The sequence below is a fragment of the Podarcis erhardii genome, assembly GCF_964252035.2.
Source record: "Podarcis erhardii genome assembly, chromosome: 1".
Classification (NCBI taxonomy): domain Eukaryota; kingdom Metazoa; phylum Chordata; class Lepidosauria; order Squamata; family Lacertidae; genus Podarcis; species Podarcis erhardii.
In genome coordinates this window covers 66371362-66394459 of record NC_138497.1, presented here as the reverse complement: position 1 = coordinate 66394459, position 23098 = coordinate 66371362, and the positions used below count along the sequence as shown (strand labels likewise).

Genomic DNA, 23098 nt, shown 5'->3' with positions numbered 1-23098 from the left:
GCCCACATAATCTAATCTGAGGCAAAGCTCAGCCATGGACCTTGTCTTGTTCCTTTTTCTATTTTAAATTGATTCGTTATCACCTGGTTAATAATTAATTTTGTATTCTGTTCTGTATATACAGCTTGTATCCCTTTTATAAACTTTTCTCCATATTCCATTTCTTCCATCACTTTCTTAATAAAATCCCAAGATATATTATCAAACACTTTTCCCGCATCTATAAACATCATTGCTGCTTTTTTCTCATTTCTTCTAGATATTCTATGACATTTAGAATATTTCTTATATTATCTTTCATCTGTCTACCTGGAAGGAATCCCACTTGATCTGGATGTATATAAAAATTTAAGACCTTTTTCAATCTATTAGCTAAAATATTAGCAAATATCTTGTAGCCAAGAGGTAAGTACCTTTGAGCACATAATGAGACCGTTTCCTCTTTTAGTGTGTTGGTGTAGCTTAATCCCCACAGTTGTTTGACCAGGGAACATTAACTTCAAGGTGACTTTTAGCCAAACTACAGTACTTCAAGCTATCCAGAGTCAAGCGTTGTCATACATGCTGCAGTCATAGGCAATGACTAGCTGGTCTGTGTCTTTCATTTCTATAGGGCCCTCTCCCATATGTTTTGTAACAATCTCTAATGCACGTATACCTGAGTCAAACATGTTTACACCTGATCATATCCACAAACTCAGCTTCTTATAGGGCACAGAGTAGCAAAAAAGGAAGAAAAAGCCCTGTTCCATTTCCTGATAAAGTTGTTTATTATCATAACCAAGGCAATTTCTGTCCCAAGAAGTCTGATGTTTGTTGGCTATGGGTCTCAATGATTGAAAGTAACAACATGCGTGTGGCTAATCAGTTGTGATAATGGGATATTTGGACATGCTGTGCAATCTGGGCCTATTCCTAAACATTATTAAAAACTGGAATTCAAACAACTTGCAGAACAATGAGGTTTTGAGTTTTGACAATTTTACTGTTGGGGAGTTGCTGAAATAAAATTACACATCAGCAACTGAGCCTCTGTAAAATTTTGAATGGTTCAGGATGTTTATGCCAACCATACCAAATTTATAGACACAAGTAGCAGCATAGCAACATATACAATACACTGTTCCTTCAGATCAGCGGCACAGCAATGGGCACCCGCATGGCCCCACAGTACGCCAACATCTTCATGGCAGATTTAGAACAACGTTTCCTAAACTCTTACCCACTCAAACCTCTCTTATACCTGCGATACATTGACGATATTTTTATCATCTGGACACATGGTCAACAGACCCTGAACACCTTCCACCAGAAATTCAATGATTTTCACCCCACAATCAACCTAACAATGAATCAATCTATGCAAGAAATACATTTTCTGGACACTACTATAAAAATACAGGATGGGCACATAGACACCACCTTATACCGTAAACCAACTGACCGACAAACATATCTACATGCCTCTAGCTACCATCCCAAACATACCAAACAGTCCATTGTATATAGCCAGGCACTACGTTACAGCCGCATCTGTTCCAATTCTACTGACAGAGACTCTCACCTAAGAGATCTACAGCAAACCTTTTTAGAACTAAAATACCCAACAGATGAAGTTAGACAACAGATCAACAGAGCCAGACTGATACCCAGAGAGAACTTGCTGCAAGACAGACCCAAAAAAGAAAATAACAGAACACCTCTAGTCATCACATACAGCTCCCAAGTTAAAACAGTACAACGCATCATCAGAGATCTACAACCTCTCCTGGACAATGACAGTTCTCTTTCTCAAGCTCTGGGAGGAAGACCTTTCATTGCCTACAGACAGCCACCCAGTCTTAAACAACTCCTAACCCACAATAATACTACAACCAGACCTAACACAGACACTGGCACCAGAGCCTGTAATAAACCCAGATGCCAACTTTGCTGCCACATACACCCGGACAACACCATTACTGGCCCCAACAACATCACACATACCATTTCGGGACTATTTAATTGCTCATCGTCTAACATTGTGTATGCCATAAAATGCCAACAGTGTCCTTCAGCTCTCTATATTGGACAAACAGGCCAGACCTTACGCCAAAGAATAAACGGACATAAATCGGACATCAGGAATCACAAGACAGAGAAACCAGTAGGAGAACACTTCAATCTCCCAGGACATTCTATACAAGATCTCAAAGTAGCTGTTTTACTACAAAGGAATTTCAGAAATAGACTGGAAAGAGAAGCTGCTGAATTACAACTTATCACCAAACTTAAAACAATGGAAAAACCTGGCCTGAACAAAGACCTAGGATTCTTATCTCATTATACATGACAAAGCCATTTTTCACCTTTTCACCCCTTGCTTCCTCCTGTAAGACCTATTGCAGTCGTTAAGAGTCGTCAACAGGCTCATCACAGCTATCTGCCAATCACCCATTCCTACCACCCTTCTGAGTAATACCCCTCCCCACCTTCTCACTATATAGAAAGGTCTGGAAACTTCTGTTTCAGTGTATCTGAAGAAGTGTGCATGCACACGAAAGCTCATACCAAGAACTGACTTAGTTGGTCTTTAAGGTGCTACTGGAAGGAATTTTTTTGTTTTATACAATACACTGTTAATCAAAGAACATACTGAAAAAAATTATCTGCTTGGTACACCAGAACATTCAGATCTAGGCCAGCACACAATGAACCAAATGCATTGAGGTCACACTAATCTTTGTTTTATTTTGTTAGATGAAAAACGGATGTCTGTGCAATTGTAGTATGTTGCTTCAGAAGCATGAACCACTATTTTCAGTAATAATTAATTTTATCTTGTGATAATTCAGCCAGTTCCATTTATATGAATGAGTATATTTGTTTTCTTATGCTCATCAATGTCATTTAAACCAAAAGGGCAACACTTGTATTAACAAGGGGTTTTCCACAAGGCCTATTTTTTTTAAAAAAATGCCCCTTATTTCAGATTGCTGCTCAGGAAAGATATTCATTTATTGTAATCCAGATGGTTTTTCTATATAAGCACAAAATAATTAATATGTAAGTGTCTGATGAGCTTCAGGCACCAACTTAAAACTTGGTGATTTCAGCACACTGCTTTATGAAACTGATTTGTTTTTTAAACCTTTGTCAGATGACCCATTTTTGTACTGATTATCCTTAATGCATTTTTGCTTGATTTTATATTGTTTTGATTTTAATGGAGATCCTGTAAACTACATATTGTATTGGCCTGAAAATAAGCTGCACTTTCCCCCCAAATCTGATCGTGAAAAGTTAAAGTGCGGCTTATATTTGCGACCTTATGCCATGTCAAAGTGGTGCGGCTCCACCTCCCAGGAAGCAGCCCAGGAGCGTGGGACAACGGCTCCCAAGCCGCCAAATTTTAAAGGTGCCGCCTATTTGCAGGTTTGGCTTATATTCCTGCCAATACTCTGCAATTTCTAAAATCCATTGATAACTTTGGGCTTTTCAGAAGTTTGATGGGGTGAGCTGAGCTCTTCTAAATGTAACTAGGGTAAGAAACAGTGACATGACAAAGTGCACAGCAGAGGCTGTGCACAAACTATACCTTTTAGAGCACATTCCAAGCATATTCGTTCCCTTGAAGAATTCTGGGCACTGTGGTTTGTTAAGGGCTCCTGGGAATTGCTACTCTGTGGGGTAAACTACAATGCCCAGAATTCACTGAGGGAAAGAATGTGTATAATGGGTACTACACACCCAAAGACAGCTAGGTCTTAGGGAAGGCAGCTCCTGAAGTAAGGAGTGGGGAGCAAAGCATCCTTGGTATCTGATCCCTTGGAAGTCCCTTGCAGGGGAAACAAGGCAATTAAAATAGATTTGCAGAAGTTTAATATACTGAGGCTGCAGTCCTATACACTCTGTACTGGGATTACACTGGAACTCAAGAGGGTACACTTTTGAGCAGACCTATACTGTGTATGTGCTGCAAAAGGTTTGGGCTGGCCATGCCTGTGGAAAGGGTGAGGGTGAAATAGCAAAGGTCAGGTCGCAATCTGGCCAAGATGCACAACCATGCATTAATTATGCCTTGCCAGTGGTGTAACGTCAGGGAATTACCTTGTGAATTGCCCTGAGATGTATGATGAAGGGCGGTATGTAAGTCTAAAAATAAAAAAGCAAGCGAGCAGGATTTTCTTTCACAGCGGGAATAAATTTTGGAGTGACATGGTAACTGATGGGATCTTCCTTGCTTTTTCAAGTGATTGAGATGATGTTTGTGTCAGATTAGCACAAACTGAGAAAGAAAATAATCAAGCAGAGGTTAAATACTACTTTTCTTTTCTTAGATAGGCTTCATATTTCATGCTAACATTAAGAAAAAGTTAAGAAAATGGCTCGATTCAGGCAGTACATCTAGATTTTGTTCATGTAGAATAGTTCACCACATCACAAATTACTGTAGTCTTCACTATATCTTTTTTAATTTAGTGTTTGGAGCAGCACTGATGTTTCACTTTATATTAGTATGAGTTGCTTCTTTGAATCCTGTGTGTTGATCTTGGATTATACCGAATGCTTATTTACCATAAATATTTCATAAACATTCCAGTTATTTTTTAATGACTCCTCATCTGCATCTTTCTCCAACCTATGAACAATGGCTCCATTCAATCAAAATGAAGCCATTCTGAAGAGACCAGCACATGGATTACATAAACAATTGCTTATGAAAATGTGCTCTGTGCCCATTATCCTTGAAGAGACAAGTAGACTTTCAGCATATAGGTCACATATACTGAAAATAAATAAAATCCACACAAGTTAATACTACAGAAACACAGAATGCTTATTTATTTTGCATAGCTTAGGCCTGCCCTTCATCATGTGATCTCAGTGTACGTTACAATATAATTAAAACAAGAATTCCAAACAAGTTCAGTCACAAAAACCTCCAGACTTGCAGCAGTAGCGAGCATCTCCAGGCAAAAATAGGTACATATTTGCCTAGTACCAAAACACTGGAAATACTGGTGCCAGTTGGGTTTCCAGGCAGAAAGAATTCCACAGGTGTGGAACTACCACAGGGAAGCCCCTATCTCATATAGAAGTGCAATTTTATCACATAAAAGCAGCAAATGTTATAAATTTCTCTGCTTCCAACATGACTTATACAGTGCAGCCATTCAAGCACTATGTGAAATAAACAAAATAAAAAAATTCCTTCCAGTAGCACCTTAAAGACCAACTGAGTTAGTTCTAGGTATGAGCTTTCGTGTGCATGCACACTTCTTCAGATACCAACTTCACACTTCAGATACCAACTTCACACTTCAGATACCAACTTCACACTTCAGATACCAACTTCACACTTCAGATACCAAGGTATCTGAAGAAGTGTGCATGCACACGAAAGCTCATACCTAGAACTAACTCAGTTGGTCTTTAAGGTGCTACTGGAAGGAATTTTTTTATTTTGTTTTGACCATGGCAGACCAACACGGCTACCTATCTGTATGTGAAATAAATTAGCTTGGATCCTTATAACCCCATGAATGGGAACTCTGCTCAAGGATTGTTTCTGCTGGCACCCGGTTTCCACCAATTGCTCCTTCATCTCCCTGTGTACCCCAAAAATCTGCTAAAGTGTTGTGGGCCCAGTTCAAGGGAGAAGGTGCTAGCCACAATCATCTAGCCACTTTTAAACAGTGGTAACTTTCCTGAATCAAAAGCATTTCCACTAACAGAAGGGAAGCTCGGAATCCAAACCAGTGGTTGATTGAAATGCATTCTGCTGATACTGTATTCAAAGGGTGACAGGTGGCCAATATTGATCAAGTAATAGATACTGATGAGTAGTCTTCCAAAGTAACAAACCATCACTGAATTTCTGTAATATAAACAATGAAAGTCTGAAGCTCGGCAGAGGAAGTCTGAAGCTCGGCAGAGCTAAAGGTTTTATATGAGATCTATTTGTATAACAAATGTACATAAATGTATTCTGGTTGAAAATCAATAAAAATTTAATTTAATATATATATATATATAAACAATGAAAGTGTGGAGTGGGCGGGTGCTGCATTGAAAAAAGCCAGCAAAAACAAGAAATTTCATATCATTTGGAGCTGATTGAGGCTATACCCCTTTAAAAAAATAAACGTGTGCAGCTGAGACAAAAATGGCCACAACCATAATACAGTGGTACCTCGGGTTACATATGCTTCAGGTTACATATGCTTCAGGTTACAGACTCCGCTAACCCAGAAATAGTGCTTCAGGTTAAGAACTTTGCTTCAGGATGAGAACAGAAATCGTGCCCCTGTGGTGCGGCGGCAGCAGGAGGCCCCATTAGCTAAAGCGGTGCTTCAGGTTAAGAACAGTTTCAGGTTAAGTACGGACCTCCTGAATGAATTAAGTACATAATAATAATAATAATAATAATAATAATAATAATAATAATAATTTATTCATACCCCGCCCATCTGGCTGGGCTTCCCCAGCCACTCTGGGTGGCTTCCAAAAAAACATTAAAATACTGCAATACATCAAACACTAAAAGCTTCCCTAAACAGGGCTGCCTTCAGATGTCTTCTAAAAGTCTGGTAGTTGTTGTTCTCTCTTTGACATCTGGTGGGAGGGCGTTCCACAGGGAGGGCGCCACTACCGAGAAGACCCTCTGCCTGGTTCCCTGTAACCCGAGGTACCACTGTAGATATTAATGGTTTAGCAAACTCAGGTGCTGAGTTAAGATGGTTATGTAACTCAAAACGGGGCTACTGATGAATAATGGGAATGTTTGCACAAATAGAAGAAAGAAAAAATCTTAAGCAGGTGAAACTAACAGTTGCAACACTCTCCCCCCCCAAAAGCACCTCGTGGAGGAAGTGGTCATGCCTTCATTTCCTGCCAATTCTTGAACCACAGCATATGCAGCAGCAGTTTCTCTCCCATGTTTTGCGACTGCACCCTACCCTTCCACCTTATAGGAATTCTGAGTTTCCAATGGCAACTTACAATGTGGAACTGCTAAATTATGTGTGAAAAGTAGGGAAATCGGCTATATGTGCATGCATGCAAGTGTTACATATACGTGAAGACTGTGGCCACCATTTGGTCTCCAAGAGAGTCATATTTGAATCATTATACTAACGGAGTACTTTGCAAATTTACAAAGCCGCTTGCCTTAGTCACTCCCAATTCTTTCAGTTTATGTTTTCAAGCTTAATAAACCACTAAACAGCATTTTGAAAAAGTGTCTTTACTTTAATGAGCTTAGTAACATCAAATCAACAATACAAAAAATGTGATTTCTTTTTCTTAGCTTTATACATTATTGTGGACCACCTGAAAACTGGACTAAAAAAGCACCTCTCATTAGTCCTGGCCTAAATGTTTGCAGTACATAAAAGGATAGATATTACTATGCGTTTTGTGAATGAAATGTGAACATTAACTTAAATAGCATAGATATATAGAAGGAAGTGCACTGTGTAATACTACAAAAATGTATGTTAGTGTAGGATGAAAAATGTTAAATTGCCATTAACAAATCTGAAGTTACTATACACTGATTTTCAATGTCCTAGTTTTGGCTTGTTTAAATTATTTAAACTATTTAAATTATTTTAAATAGTAGTAAAATTTTAAATATTTAAAATATATTTCCTCTATGAAGACCTGTTTATTGGAAGACAGTTTGAGTTTCCTTTTTAACATATATTACTTAAAGCAAAAGGAAAATGATACAATGTTCTGTTAAAGAAGGCTGTACAATCCAGTTGTATCACTTTTGATGCAAACAGAGGCTTAAAAGGAGGAAAAATAATAATAAAATGATATACATCATTTAGAGATGTGGAAACAAAACAAATGTTTGTTGGATTACCAATATGCAGGTGCAAGTATTTAGTTTAGCACAGTGTTATCGATTTGTTTGCTTGCCCCCACTGATAAATTAAAAAAGAATGAGAACTTCATGTTGATACATTTGAGTGAGTACTGAATATTTGGAAATCACATGCGCATCTGTAGCCAGCCAGTTCCACATTCTTGCAGTATTATGAGAATGCAGACACAAAATTGACGAGTGTGTACAATGTTGGCTGATGTATCCTATTGAAATCAGCTACATCACAATCCTAAATACAAAGTGGAAGAAAGTCTGAACGGTTTCAACATATATTGTATTTAGGTGAGGTTTCAGCTGCTCAAATCCTATAACTCTACTTATTGTAAGCGCACTGGCAATTCTCCAAAGCATATCCAGCACTCTCGCAAAATTGCTACTTGCAGGAGGTGGGGGGTCCTTGGAAGGAAGAAAACACAAGGCGGTTGTCTAAGACGAGTAACGTTCAATTTTTATCCCAGAATATTTAGAAAATGTCTCTGAGCAAATAACCGTATTTCTCAAGTAACGTTGCTGTTACTCTGCCCCTTTATAGCTACAAAACATACACCCTGAATGCAACAAATACACAATTATTGCTACAGCGAAGGCAAATTTCTTCAATCTGTTGGTATAAGATGCCTAAAATCTTCGCCTACATTTTATTTTATTTTCCCAATGGCATTTCATTCTCCTAAACTTGCTTAATTTTGGATACATAAAACACTGTCTGCCTAGCATGGTGATGTTCTCTGTTGTTTACAGGAACCATGGAATATGCTCAAAACTAATTAGAGGCTTCTCAATTAAGAGAGAAATGATGGTGTGCAATTGTGCCTAGGAATATACCCAGGCCCCTACAGCTGCAGACCTTTTCCTGCGCCACAGAGTCACAGAAGACATTGGGTGTGTTCCAAGATGTCCACACTTCATGTGGGACAGTGATTAGGCCTAATAGGCCTCACCAATGCTCAACATGAAGTTGTGTACCCTAGAACAGACACTCCTTGCAACGTACAGGCATTTCTTGAAACACAGGGAGGGCAAACAAGTTGATGAAAAAGAGTTCTCTGAAGGTAGGAAGTTGAACACCCATCTAGCAATACAAAACTGTCTTTTCCGTTCTACTCCCATATTCCTGAGTTTCTTATTTATCATTCACTTGATAAAAGTTGCCACTGACTCGGCACGATCCTCCCAATTACTCAGAAGTAAGTTGCAATGATTTAAATGAGACTTAGTCCTAGGTAAGTGGGCATAGGCTTTCATCCTGGGTCTACAACATGGGGAAACCCCAGCTCTTTTGTTTCATTAAAGTTTAATTATTAAACCAATATATGTGTACTCTTGTGTTGAGATGTATATTACTTTGCTGTAGAAGAACACATTTTGTTTTTGCACTTTGAACCTTCAGTGACTGGTTCTTAAGTATTTCAGTTCTAAAATGAGAAGTATGGTAGTATCTTCCTCCAGCTGAGCAGGCTATTTACATGATGGCCCCAAGGATGTTGCATCTACATTATAAAAAGACTTTCAAATATCTTCCTAACACAACATACTCTCACAGAGCAATGCTACAGATGCCTGCTCAAAAGAAAGTCTCAGAAGTTCTACAGGGCTTGGATAAGCAGGTAGATTGCAGCCTTAATTATGAGTGAAGATGTACATTTGTTTGCAGGGAATATGTATATATTGCTGAGGTTTCCAAGATAATTCAGCAGTATTATGCTTCTTTGTTCGCAGGTAAGATTCATGCCTGAAATGTTTCTAGGAAGAGGATCAAGATGCAGCCCTAACACTGGTATAGTTTGAGTCTAGACCATTAGTTCTTCTACAGAAGAGATAGCAGAGATACAGCAAAATCACAGTCACAGTAATACAACTTGGCTTTTTCAAGGCAAGTGCAGTATGAAGATATTTTAAGACAAATATCAACAAGAAATTTACCAAAATTTTCATTGCATTCCCCCCCATCAGAAAAATGAAGTACCACCATATCCTACAATATAAAAACCTTTTGAAAATGCAGAGGTAAACCAACATAATAGGTATCAAGATCAAAAATGTTGTCCTTTGATATTTTGAAATCCTAGTTTAATTCATGATCACAGCCTTTCATTATTCTTTACAAATCTAAGGTGCAATGAACATATGTACAACTAAAGAAAATACACCATGCTACATACAAGAATATCCTGATTGGCTAGTGAATGAAGAATCCTGCTTTCTTGGCTGAAATTAAGGCACTAAGTGGCAGTGAAAGGACAAATGAATTATATATATATATATATATATTTATGTATATATATTATCTGACAAAAGTACAATACGTTTAGTCCTTTTACAAATCCAAGCAGAGGACTTACACATTTTGAATCCAAGACTGAGGTAAGGCATTCTGTTGGCAGATGAAGAAATTTTCCTACTGATCCAAGTTTAACACATTTGTAGTCTAAGTGGGACTACTGGTCCTACTGATTAAAAAAATAACCCAGCTGAGAAAGACAACTACAAAAGAACGTCTGAGGATTTGAAAAGGCACCAAGAAGCAAACAGTTCTGCCATTACCATTTTTTAAAAAACGTCAGCTGTGTTTAACACTGCATATATAGTCTATCCAATCATCAGTCTTCGGTATCCAGAAGAGAAATGTACTAGCTATTCAATGAAAATTTCAATTATTCATGTTATTTTAGTAAGAAATTTATTTTCATTTATCAGAAAATAAAATGCAGTGTTTAAACACAACTTAACTTATAAAGCAAACTTATAAAGTCTAGTATGTCTTATTCCTGGTTAACACTGGAGGAAACCTGTATAAACAAAAGGATCATCTTAAGATATAGTTTACAATATGAAATTAATATATAAAAATGAACAGAATTTACTGAAAACCATGAAAAGTGTATTACAAAGATACACAAAACAATTGTAAGCCACAATATTTTCTCTGTGAAAAATGCAACTATTTGTGAGATAAAATGTACAACTGATTTCTTTCCAAAGGGAAAAAAAGCACAGTATAAAGAAAAATACGTTTTTCTTCAAAATAAAAAAATGGGGGAAATAGTTAAAGTCATTGTTTTTCATTACAATATAATTTGACACAAAATAGCTGTCAAAGGATTGCACCAACTCCATGTTCAGCCTCCTGAACATAACAGCAGTAAAAGGAGTCCATAAAGCAGAATGATAATTCTGAATTTGTGATGGCGATTATTCATGTACAGAATTTCATGTCATATTAGCTCTGTTTGCAAAATGTAGAAGACTCTACTTGATCAGACAAATGTAAATATTTGTTTACCACCTAGACTCTTCCTAGTGTACAGAGCCAGAAAAAGCCATGGTATTTTCACCGTAGCCCAAAAATATATATTTAGTGCATGCTTTGATCATTTCAAAAATAAACCTGTCATTTCAATACAAGAGTTTACAAAATAGAAAAAAAAATCATTCTTCAGATTAAAAATGCAGTGAGGTTCATTTGTAGTTCCATTTTCATGGCAGCATAATTTTTCCACGGAACCAAGAACACCACAGATTCCTCAGACTCAGAATAGTCTGGCATGACCAGATTAACCAGAGCTTCTCTGACCTTTCAGTTTCTCATGATGAGTGCTATAGAGGAAAAAAATGTAACATTTGGGGCAGTGTCTGTTATGAACATTTCTGCTGTACATGATTCAAAAGTTCACCAAACTTCTCAAAGAGGTCTTCTACCCATTTCATATTTTTCATGCATTGCTGTACAATCTCCTCCTGGCCTAGATCTGCACTCTTCTTTTGAACGGAAGAAATCTATTGAGGAGCAATGGAAGCAGGAGATTAGTTTGCAGGTATCTATTCATTCTCAATACTCTCAGAAGTCAGAGGTCTTATCTTTTAGTGGATTTATTCAGCCACCCACAAACCACCTGTGACCAAGGGACAAACTCATAAACAAAATACAATGCACTGATACTAATGAACTTCCTTACACAGCCAAGAAGGTTCCTTGGCTGAAGCTCTGTTTCTGTACTCATGAACAACCTACAATATTATTTAACGACTTTACACTCCCTGCAGGTATGCAGCGTGCGAGTACTTCTTGGCCCAGTGCTGTCGCTTGAGGCTCAGGTGACCTCAGTGGTGCAGAGTGCCTTCCATTGGCTTTGGCCAGGTTGCTTACCAGGGCAAGATGGTTTGACCATATAATACCAATCTAGCCCGACTGCATTGGCTGCCAATGATTTTCTGGGCCCAATTCAACCTGCTGGTTTTGACCTATAAAGCCTTAAACAGTTAAGACTATACTACCTCAAGGACCGCTTCTCTCTCTATGAAGCAACTGGGACCCTGCAATCATCATCGGAGGCCCTTCTTCACTTGCCCCATCCACAAGAGGCCCAGAGGCAGGAACACAAGAATAGGGAAATTCTGTGGTGGCTCCCCCAGGGAGGCTTGCCTGGCACTTCATTATATATCTTTAGGCACCAGGCAAAAACATTCCTCTTCTTTCAGGCCTTTGGCTAATTATACAATCTATGGCCTTTTAAACTCTGTGTGCGTGTGTGTGGCAGCAGGGAGTACTGATTTTGTTTGTTACTATGGTATGGATTTTTGTGTGTTTTTCTATTGCAACCCTGTATAAAAGTAACTAAATACCATAATTAAAATTGGCAAGTTTTTCCTTTTGTCTGAGCTACCTGCATTCATTTCAATCCACAGAAATTGTTCAATGACTTAAGAAGCTTTCAGAATAACCTTAATGTTTCCTGCTCACAAAAGCTCTTGAAAATCCCATATTACTGTAACCAACAAATCTTAGTATTTTAACTAGTATAACTTCCACAGCATGATTTTTATTTATTTTATTTCAGAATTTATGAACTACTCCTAGATTTATAGATAAATGTAACAGAATCAGATAGAAAAAACTAAAAAATTGCTATCATCAACTTGATAAAAACTGACCTCAACTTTACACCTCAGAAACATGTGGTATTTGTAATGATGGAGTGAGTGATATAAAGAGCACAATGATATCTTTTCTGGATCTACAGCAAACTCCTGTAGAGAAAAATAGTTTTTATTAGCCATGAAGTTAACTATGAACTGATGAGTTTATTGGTACCAATAATTATTCTGACCACTCAGAGATAATATGCACTTGTGAATACATTCATCCACAAAAGGCCTGGGTCTAGATTAATCCTTCAGTTCGCAAATGGAACTGAGATCCAGCAGTGACTCTTGGAAAGGGGGCTGAGGGAGGCACTGCTCATTGTATTTCACCTTCCCATTGCAGTCCCTGTGCATCCTCCCACATTGTTCCAGTGGCTCTTCCACCCTCCATAGCAGCTTTTCACGGGACACAGGGGGACTGGCAAAAATAACCCAGTTCCTGTGAATGGAGTTCACCCTTCCCAGTTTATAATGGGAGCCCCAGTTTAGTGCCAGCTAACACTACCCTGCGATTCTGCCCAGTAAAGCTTAACAGGGCTTGGGATGTCAATTTCATGCCCTTTAAGTTTTACCCTGTCTGATGATGATGCCTGGGTCCTCCTCCCTCTGATGTGCTTCTCAGATATCACAATGGATGAATAGGTGAATGCTTGTTTCTTGTTCACTCTCAGATTCTATTTTCTCTTAGGCATTTCACCCCCTTGCACTGAATTCCCTCTGTCCAAACATCACTGTGCAGCTGCCTTCAGTTTGCTGCTGCAACTCCCCCATCTCCCTAACATTTCTCTCTCTCCCACTTCAAATTGCGGACTACTTATTTCCGTTTCCTATATTGATAAAAAAAACCTTTCAGGAAATGTCTTCCATTATTATGGAACCCATAATAGTTAACTAAGCAAGCCCTAGACATTGAACTATCTGGCTAATATTTTCCCCACTAAACTGCTTTCGTTGAATATTATTATATTAGCCAGATAGTTCAATGTCTAGGGCTTGCAGAGGCACAGATTTGGAACAGAGATTTGGAAAACCACTGCAGTTGCTTACCTACAGTATTAACATGTTTTGATACAGGTAGAAGTCAAATGTGAAAGCTACTATGTAGGGGGTTAAATGGGCAACAAGGTAAGTGCAAAGGAAGCCATAAAGAAAACTGTCAATATTATCAGCCATAATGGCAGATCTGGAACCATCAGAGAGATGCTTACAGTAAATCTGACTGCACATCAGCTTAGAAGTCCCATTTGAGTTCAGTGGGGCTTACCAATTCTCAGGGTAGGTGCATGTAGGTCTACAGCCTCCAAAGGACCAAATAAAAAGGGGGGGGGGTAGGTCAGTACTTTCATGTAATGGCTCATTCGTAAGGGAAATGAATACCTCCTGTTGTGAAATGTTTCATTTAGAGACCCCCTTTTCTATTCTCTACTTCAACATATTTACCTTTTTAAGAATACAATTTCTTACTGGGCTTCAAAGGATAATGATCAAAGGAAATGAAACAAGTCAAATATTTTTTTTTAACTACTGTCAATTAATTTATGAATTTCTTTTTGAAAATCCACAACTGGAAAGCATAAAGTTTAGTACCACATTTAAGATAATGCATACAAAGAAGATGATTCTAGTAAGGATATTAGTGTTCTATTAAAAATATAGCAGCAAACCAACCCCAAACACTTAAAAAAACACACATACCTGTGCTAATTTTGAAGCTGCTTTAGAAATCCTCAGTGTTTTCTTGTTATAAGCTTTGCCATTCATTTTGATTCTAGGAATTACACTCACTCCAGTTTTTGTTTTAGAATCTCGATTGATTACAGTCAGCTCAGGGAAGCTTTCCAAAGCAGCCTTAGAAGAGAGCAAAAAGGCAGAAATTTACACTGTGCAGGATTCCACTATGTCAAATTAATAAGCAACAAATTTTATTAGAATTCTTTGATAAAATAAGTCTTTAAAAGAATGCAGGAGCAGTTACTGTTATTCAAGTTCTTAAAAATACATTCAGTTAATCCTGTTCAGGTGATTTACCTAATTAAGGTAAGATATAGTTTCATATTATGCTAATTGATGTTTACAGGAAGTCTCCCTTTCATCTGAAAATGCAGGATTATAGCTGGGCAATTTTTATCTGAAGGGATAAAAATATATACAAGAAATCCAATAGGAATTTGCACTGATGTTTTATTTGCTTTGTATGATTAGACATCACTTCCCAAAAGATCTCAAGCAATGTAAGAGCAGTAAATAATTAATAAAACCATTTTAACTATCAATACCTTGAGTGAACGCTCCAAGCTCAATTTGGACAGCAGCCTTTTCCTATTGTCATTTAGCATGCCATCAATTTTTCTCATATGAGGCAAAAGCAGCTCATCTGAAAAAGCAGAACACAATGTATGATACTTCAAAGCAAAGCAAGCACTGGCCAGAAGCAGAAAGAGGTAAGAAAAAGAGTCACGAACGAGCTCAGTAAAATATACCCAGATGACTCAAACAAGTTAATCTGTATTTGTAATCTATATTTCAACTTATTTTGTATTTTATATATTGGAGTTTACTGTATACAGCTTAGATAATCAGTTTGAAGCAGTATCTAAACAATCAAGATCTCTTGCTTGCCTAGATGGGAGGATTGAGGCATGTGTGTATAGAAACCTGACTTTTGCATGACTGGAATTAGCCTACAATACAAAGAGTCAAATCTGCCCACCCATCTTTGCCTTTGGCCCCTCCCACGATTGGCATGTGGCCCCTCCCCCTAGGAGGCTGCCCCTACCAGTGATCTACAGACTACCATTTGGGACCCCTGAACTCTAAATGCTTGTGATCTTAAGCTGATGTCTTATCCGTTCCTTGAACAAAGATATCATATGGGAAACAGAAATAAGCTACACAAAGTGAAAGGTTGAACACACTGTACCATTGCTCCTCTCCAACGCCAGCATAGTATCTGGATCCAAGGCAATGCTAACAAGCAGTTCCATGTAGCTCCTAAATGTTTCTTTCATAGCTCTGGTGTTCAAAAAACGAGTAATAATAGGAGCTGGAGGTGCAGTGTCTGAAATACAGTATCAGAAATACAAATATATTGTTCCAATTGCATTTTGTTTACAGGCCTAGAAATTTATTACGATTCTGGTGACCTCTAGTGACCATTCAAAGAAATACAGATGGTTGTTGTTGTTTAGTCGTGTCCGACTCTTCGTGACCCCATGGACCAGAGCACACCAGGCACTCCTGTCTTCCACTGCCTCCCGCAGTTTGGTCAGAACAGATGGTTAGTATGCACTATTTTAGTAAGGACTGAGCTGTTAAGATCCTTAACAGTTGAAAAAAAGCTTCAGATAATTTAAACAAGAACAACAAAATATGGATTCTTACTGGATTAGTTATAAGCTGAAAAAGAGTGCTTAGGAGCAGTTTTTATGATTATACTGCATTCCAATTCAAGCTTAAACTTTTTCTTCATTTTGGAAAATTAGCATCCTTTGCTTTGAAAACCTAAATGAAACATCTGAAAATAACATGGCTGCTACAGAAGAATTAACCAATGCCCAAACACACTGCAAGTGCCACTTAAAATTAAATGTCAAAGAATTCATTCCTAATAAGGACAGTGGAGTGGAGACTTGGGAGAAATCTTTCTGCCTGACAGAAATTGCCAAAGGTCAAACCAATCCACAGAGTGTTACTGACCCTATAGCCAACACGGCCTGCCTCATCTCTTAGATGCCTATGTGTTCTTGAGCATGCTGTCTGCAAAGAGTTGCAAATGTGTTGACGTTCCATGTGATTGGGCTTCCCAACCATGTGGGGTGCTTATACATGTATGCATGTAAGCATCCCTTCATAGATACTGAGCTCAACAAGCAAACATTTGGTAACGTTGAGCTGATTCCAAGAGGTGCAGCCCCTGTTCCCTCCTCCCTATGCAAAGTAAATGCGTGCTGGCAATGTCTGCATAAGACTCTACTCATCCCACGTTATGAAGCAATATAAAAAAAGTTGCCCTCTTCACAAATGGTGGCTTTGAAATGTTCACAATTACCACGCAACAAAACGGAAAATTACATTTTGTGAGGCCATGATTCTACTAAAAGGGGGTAGGAAGAGCAGCACCAAAAGCAAGAGAAGTCATGAAAGAGGCTGAGCCTCAAAGTGGTACCAGTAATAAATCTTTACAAAATATAGTTTTTGCAAAATAAAGTCCTGTTTCGGTTAAAAGCAACCTTCTTCGGGGCACTTATTAAGAATGAGGTTTTCCTATCAAGTTAGCACCTCTCCACCAAGTTTTGCTGAGAAATTTGCAAAGCTTATTAATATTTTTTTTTGAAGATATTACATAATCAGAATACCTAGTTTTGACATTGTGGCACTTACCTTCCTCGTCACTCTGGAGTTGAGGGGCAGGGGGCAATTCTTCTTTCCATGTTTTCCGTTTCTTTGGTGGTGGTTCTGCCTTTATCTTTGGCTGCTTAGCTTTGGGTTTCACTACAGAAACTTTTGTTGTTGCAGGTGTGGTTTTTGATGCTGGAGGCTCAGGAGATTTGTTGATGCTAGTGCTTGGCTTACAATGGACAGGCCTACAAATTGAAAGCAAGAGTAAATGAAAGGAACTATTGTGAGTACGGGGAGGCGGGTGGCGCTGTGGGTTAAACCACTGAGCCTAGGGCTTGCCGATCAGAAGGTTGGCAGTTTGAATCCCTGCGATGGGGTGAGCTCCCGTTGCTCGGTCCCTGCTCCTGCCAACCTAGCAGTTCGAAAGCATGTCAAAGTGCAAGTAGATAAATAGGTACCACTCCGGTGGGAAGGTAAATGGTGTTTCCGTGCGCTGCTCTGGTTCGCCAGAAGCGTCTTAGTCCTGCTGGCCACATGACCCGGAAGCTGTACGCCGGCTCCCTCGGCCAGTAAAACGAGATGAGCGCCGCAACCCCAGAGTTGGCCACGACTGGACCTAATGGTCAGGGGTCCCTTTACCTTTACCTTTTTATTGCGAGTACGAGTTTCACCTTTATAAACTGAATTAACCTCATTTAGGTTATTCATTAATTTAACCTCTATTATTCTCTCTGCATTAATGCCTTTATGGACTTTTACTCCATTTTCACCTGCAGACAAGCACAATTGTTTAAATGATCTAACTACTGGGAAAGATCCACTGCAGCATGAGCAGGCAGACCTCTTCCGCTCATGCAACAGGGCTTCTTCTTCTCGTCCTCCCCCTGGACTCTGCACCCACCCCAAAAACAAATCTGTTCCAGAAGGGCGGAGCAGCTGATGAGAGCAGAGTGAGAGGAACTGGATGAGGAAGAACTCCTGTTGCAAAGCAGGTTTCCACTGTGCAAGTGAGTGGTCATGATTAGATACAGCACACGGGTTCTGAATGTGTTGTTAGCTGGTAATCTGATGTGTTCAAATTCACTCATGCATACGCCAGGTTGCTCCCACCCAACCATTAGCTGCTGAAAGACTAACTAGTAGAATTTTGTGAATGGGGGAAAGAAGGAATGTCGCTTCTCATTTAACAGCAATCAAGCTCCACAGAAGGAACTAAGATGAAACCCAAAGAATGACACTATTGGCTGGGGAAAAACATATCTATGAACAACATCACACAACTATGATTTAGAGCACTGCCAATGGGCTGCAGAGAGACTTAGGGTCATGTGCTCATCATAATTCAATTTGTAATTCAATTCAGTTGTAAGGCAGCTTACAACATGAAAAGATTCACATAATTATAAACATAAGTAGTCATAAACAATAAACAAAACACACCAAAAAGCAGCCAACCATAATAAACCATAAGATCCAAAAATAAAGATCCAAAAATTAGTAGCAATAACAGCAACAAAAAAACCCCCAAAGCAATACTCCAACCCCAGAGTCTGTTCAGCAGCCTCAGCTTTCGTAGCTAGAGTCTGTCAGCCTTCCCAAGCCAGGTGGAAAAAGGCTAGTAAACAAGGGAGCAGGTCTTCCAGGACTCAGAGCTAAGATGCTCCCGTTCTGTTCTCCACTGTACACAAGGAGAGTGAAAGTTCCATATTCTCTTTTACCTAAACCTCAGTTCCCAAAGTTTGTACATAATGGGAAACAATGGTTTAGTCAAAAGTGAGCAAAGATACCTTCCCTCCTCCTTATACATGGAAGAGAACCATGCACACCCAAAGTGTGTAATTACGCAAACCAGTCCACATTTTCAGTCTATTCTATTTGTTGCAACTACAAATAAATATTATGGATGTCTGCTGTAAAAAAATACAAAATATTTCTATTAAAATCTACAAATGTTAAAGCTTTTCTTTTTGACCCTATATCTTATCAAAATAAAATACCTTGCAGACGGTACAGGCTTATTTCTGGGTCTCTTGGAACACACTCTGACATACTCTTTCTTGTTTGTATTTTCTATAAACTTCACGTATACTCTTTTGTACTTTGATTTTGCGTCTCCAAAATACCCAAGATACTGCAATGAGAGAAAAACGCAGACATAGTACATGCAGATTCTTGCACTCGATTTTGTACAGGATAATTTATACTTAAGTTTAAATAATGGGTTGCGTCCAGATATAAATGTGAGCACAAGGCATCTATCCCTCCTGAGGGTCTTCCAGGAAAGGGCTGGGATGTAACATGGGGGAGTTGAAGTAGGTGGGAACTAAGCCCAAGAGAGGCAGTGTAATAATGCACCCCCCCAAAAAAAAGCTAACACTATATTAGGCTGCATCAACAGAAATATCGTGTCCTGATCAAGGGCACTATTCTGCCTTGGTCAGACCACACCTGGAATACTGTGTCCAATTCTGGGCACCACAATTTAAGCAGGATATTGACCAGCGAGAACATATGCAGAGAAGGGCAACCAAGATGATAAAGGGTCTGGAAGCCATGCCTATTTTATTTATTTTAAATTTGTATACCACCCTTCATCTGTAGATATCAGGATATGAGGAATGGTTGAGGAAAATGGGTATGTTTAGCTGGTTTAGCTGGTAAAGAAGAGAGTGAGAGAAGATATCATAGCCACCTTCAAATATCCAAAGAAAGAACAAGCTTGTTTCCTCCTGCTCCAGAGGCTAGGACCCAAACCAATGGATTTAGGAGATTCTGACTAAACATCAGGAAATTTTTGATGGTAAGAGCTGTTGGACAGTGGAAAAGATTCCCACAAGAGGTGATGGACTCTTCTCCTTTGGAGGTTTTTAAGCAGAGACTGGATGGCCATCTGTCATGCATAATCTAGCTGAGATTCCTGCATTGAGAGTTGGACTAAATGTTCCTCGGGATCCCCTCCAATGCTATGGGTAGAGTTTTCACTTGTGAAAAGTCTTGATGCAACCAAATAAATAGAGTTAAGCTTGTCACACACTCCAAGTTAAAAGAATCAGCATATAAAATTTAGATCATGTATTCATCACTAAGTAAAAAGAATGTCTAATAGGTTACTCTTTTATAAGCACATCCTTTAGCCTGAAGGTTTTGGTAGAATTCAACACACCAGTTTAGCTCAAAGGCACATAATATGTAATGTGCCTGGCCTGTGTTTCTGAAGCTTAAGGCATTAGGTGCTCATTTATAGTTGGGAGAATTAGAAATGATCCTTCGGTGGGGGAATAAAAGACCCAGTGGCCTTTCAAGTAGTTTCTGATTATTATAGTTAGTAACCACACATTACCTGATTTGCATGTCACAGCAGGTTATGGCTGCCATGAACAAGGAATGGAGCAAGCAATGAATGCCTGGGAAGGGAAGAAGGAGGAGGTGGCAGCAGGAACACTCCTTTCTGCCAGCCGTGGCCTATGAAAGAACTTCTATTATCATAGTGACTACAATGTCACAGGGTTCTTTGTTGCTGAGTACCAAGATTAATGTGGAATCCTTGTACGTACACTGTTAGTAGCTGTGAACTCTCTCTGTCCATCTCGCACTTCAGGAACAAACTTCTGCAACAAAGCTTTTTGAACCTTCCAGATTGCTGGAGGCTCCATCCCTGTTTTTAAAGCAACCTGCAAGGGAAAAAAGAAAAGAAAAGCAACCATTTCAATTAGTTTTATGCAGCTGAAGTGATTAGTTCCAACTGCACCCTACCTTCATGAGTTTGTATATTTTACACAGCATTTTATGTTTTCAATAGCAGCTCTCAACACATACTGTGATGCCACTTGAAGGTCCAACTGAAGGGTGTGGGCCTTCCCAAGCATATAAATTAAGACCTTTGGCCCTCAAAATATTGCTAGACTACAACTCCCATCATCCCTATTGACTACGCTGGCTGGGGCCAATGGGAATGGGAGACCAACAGCATCTAATAGGCCACAGCAGGTTTGCCACCCCTGGTATACATGAACATAATACTTCTCATGGGAAAACCCAGCACTCCATCCACTGCACCACACTACCACAAGCCCCTCTTCCATTATTTTGAAGTCGTGACAACAAAACAGCAAATGGAAATATCTCATATTTGTGATCTTTCCAGTGAACTGCCCTGAGACCTACGGGTATAGGGCGGTATATAAATTCAATAAAATAAAATAAAAACACACACACATCTCCCCCTATTTAATGTTTTAATAAGGCCGTTTGAAAATGCTGTAAAATTATACAGAACTATCAAAACCCAACCAAACAGAATTTACTGCAGATCTGAATACAGCAGAACCTCGGGTTACGTTACCCTTTGGTAGCGTAAACTCCAGGTTGCGAAAGCAACAAACCCAGAAGTGTTTCGCCACTCGCACATGCGCAGAAGCGGTCTCTCTGGTTGCGAAAACTTCAGGATATGGCTGGACCTCTGAAATGTATCCTGTTCGCAACCAGAGGTACCACTATACAAGTAAATGACAATTGAGAATTGTCATATCTGCCCCAGAGATGATATTAACAAGTTGTATTGAGGGTGGGCTGTTGTTTTCTTGTTTTTAGAGAGTGATGGGCACAACTATAGCCTGTCAGCTCAGGCATCACACAAAACTAATCACCACAAACCCACTGAAACTATAGTTTCCACTTCTGGTTTAATGGCCAATTTCAAACCATGGTCTATCAACTTAGATATCAAGCAAAACCACTTAAATTTCCTAAACAATGTTTTAGCAGGATCTCAATTTGTGTCTCCACGTAACAAGCAATCATAAGATTGAAAAGTGATACATATACATTTACAAACGCTAGTCCCTTGTTATCAGAAAAGATTTGTACATATTTACAGTAAAGTACCAAAAATGTCAAAGCTACAAGATACCAAGAAAAGGAGATAAAATTACACATGGCAGGAAATACTCTTTGATCAGTGTGTTCTCTTAAACTGCTCAAAGCAAAATCATTGATTACCTTTAGTAATTCTATATCTTCAATCTTCACTACAAATTCATCACGCTCTCTGTACACGCCCTCGCCTCCACTTTCTCCGTCGTCGTCCTCAATATATCCTTCTATTGCAGCAGTTGCCTGTGTTTTTGCTAAGTCTTCTGTAAGAACTCTGCCCATCTCATGTTGCACTAAACACATTTTCACCTGAGAATCTGCCACAGAACTAGTTGTTTCAGAAGATTCCTTCCTTACGACAGTATTGGTGGTGGCATTAGATACAGTCTTGATGATTTCTGAAGTTAAAAAACAAGCATTTTTTCATATTTCAATTAACAACTGTTTTCAGCTTATCGTAAGCCACTTAAAAATTGTTCCCGAGTAGAACAAAATGCTAGTTCCACTGATGACATTAGGAGGATCCCCTATCTGAAATCCTAGGCTACTGTATGTCTAACGTATTTACTTTTCATTAAAAATTAGTGCAGCATACCAGAAAAAGACTGAAGCTTCAACACCTTCCCCCAAAAGAAATCAAGGCACCCTCAAATTTGAAAGGTTTGCTGCTTTGAACTACATATGGAAGAAATTGGATCCTCAGAGTGCTAAAAGGGAATGCAAGAAGACAAGACCACACCCATCTTTTAATATGTATGATAAATGTGTTGCGGTAAACCTAAGGTGGACTGGGATTTTTCTAAGTTGAAATTGTCTCTTAACACACAATCAAGTGCTTAGCTTTGTGGAGACACTTTCAAAGGTAAGACTTGGACACAAAATATTCATCCTAAAATAAAAAGGACAGTTACTTAATAAAAAGCACAGATATTGAATTATTTATCTTGTGCTGCATAGGATATGGCTCATTGTGTTACTGTTTATGCACTGTGAATAGGGAAAATAAACTTTTTTATAAAAAGAAGCTTAGGCATTAAAATGACCCTTAAAAAGAGAATGATTGTGTAAAGTCACATAAACATATTA

The 23098-nt window shown here is 38.8% G+C and overlaps 1 protein-coding gene across 1 annotated transcript in view; it reads right to left on the bottom strand.

Annotated features, from left to right (window-relative positions):
- Positions 1–7212: 7212 nt before the first annotated feature.
- Positions 7213–23098, bottom strand: part of QSER1 (glutamine and serine rich 1) — a 41640-nt gene continuing 25754 nt past the window's right edge. Inside the window, exons 5-13 of the mRNA XM_081833831.1 lie at positions 22139–22410; positions 20695–20811; positions 19138–19271; positions 17183–17385; positions 15723–15860; positions 15079–15176; positions 14498–14650; positions 12812–12907; positions 7213–11656 (exon numbers count right to left, since the gene is read on the bottom strand). Coding sequence (XP_081689957.1) covers positions 11516–11656; positions 12812–12907; positions 14498–14650; positions 15079–15176; positions 15723–15860; positions 17183–17385; positions 19138–19271; positions 20695–20811; positions 22139–22410 — 1352 coding nt within the window. The 3' untranslated portion in view covers positions 7213–11515. The remainder of the gene's footprint in view (positions 11657–12811; positions 12908–14497; positions 14651–15078; positions 15177–15722; positions 15861–17182; positions 17386–19137; positions 19272–20694; positions 20812–22138; positions 22411–23098) is intronic.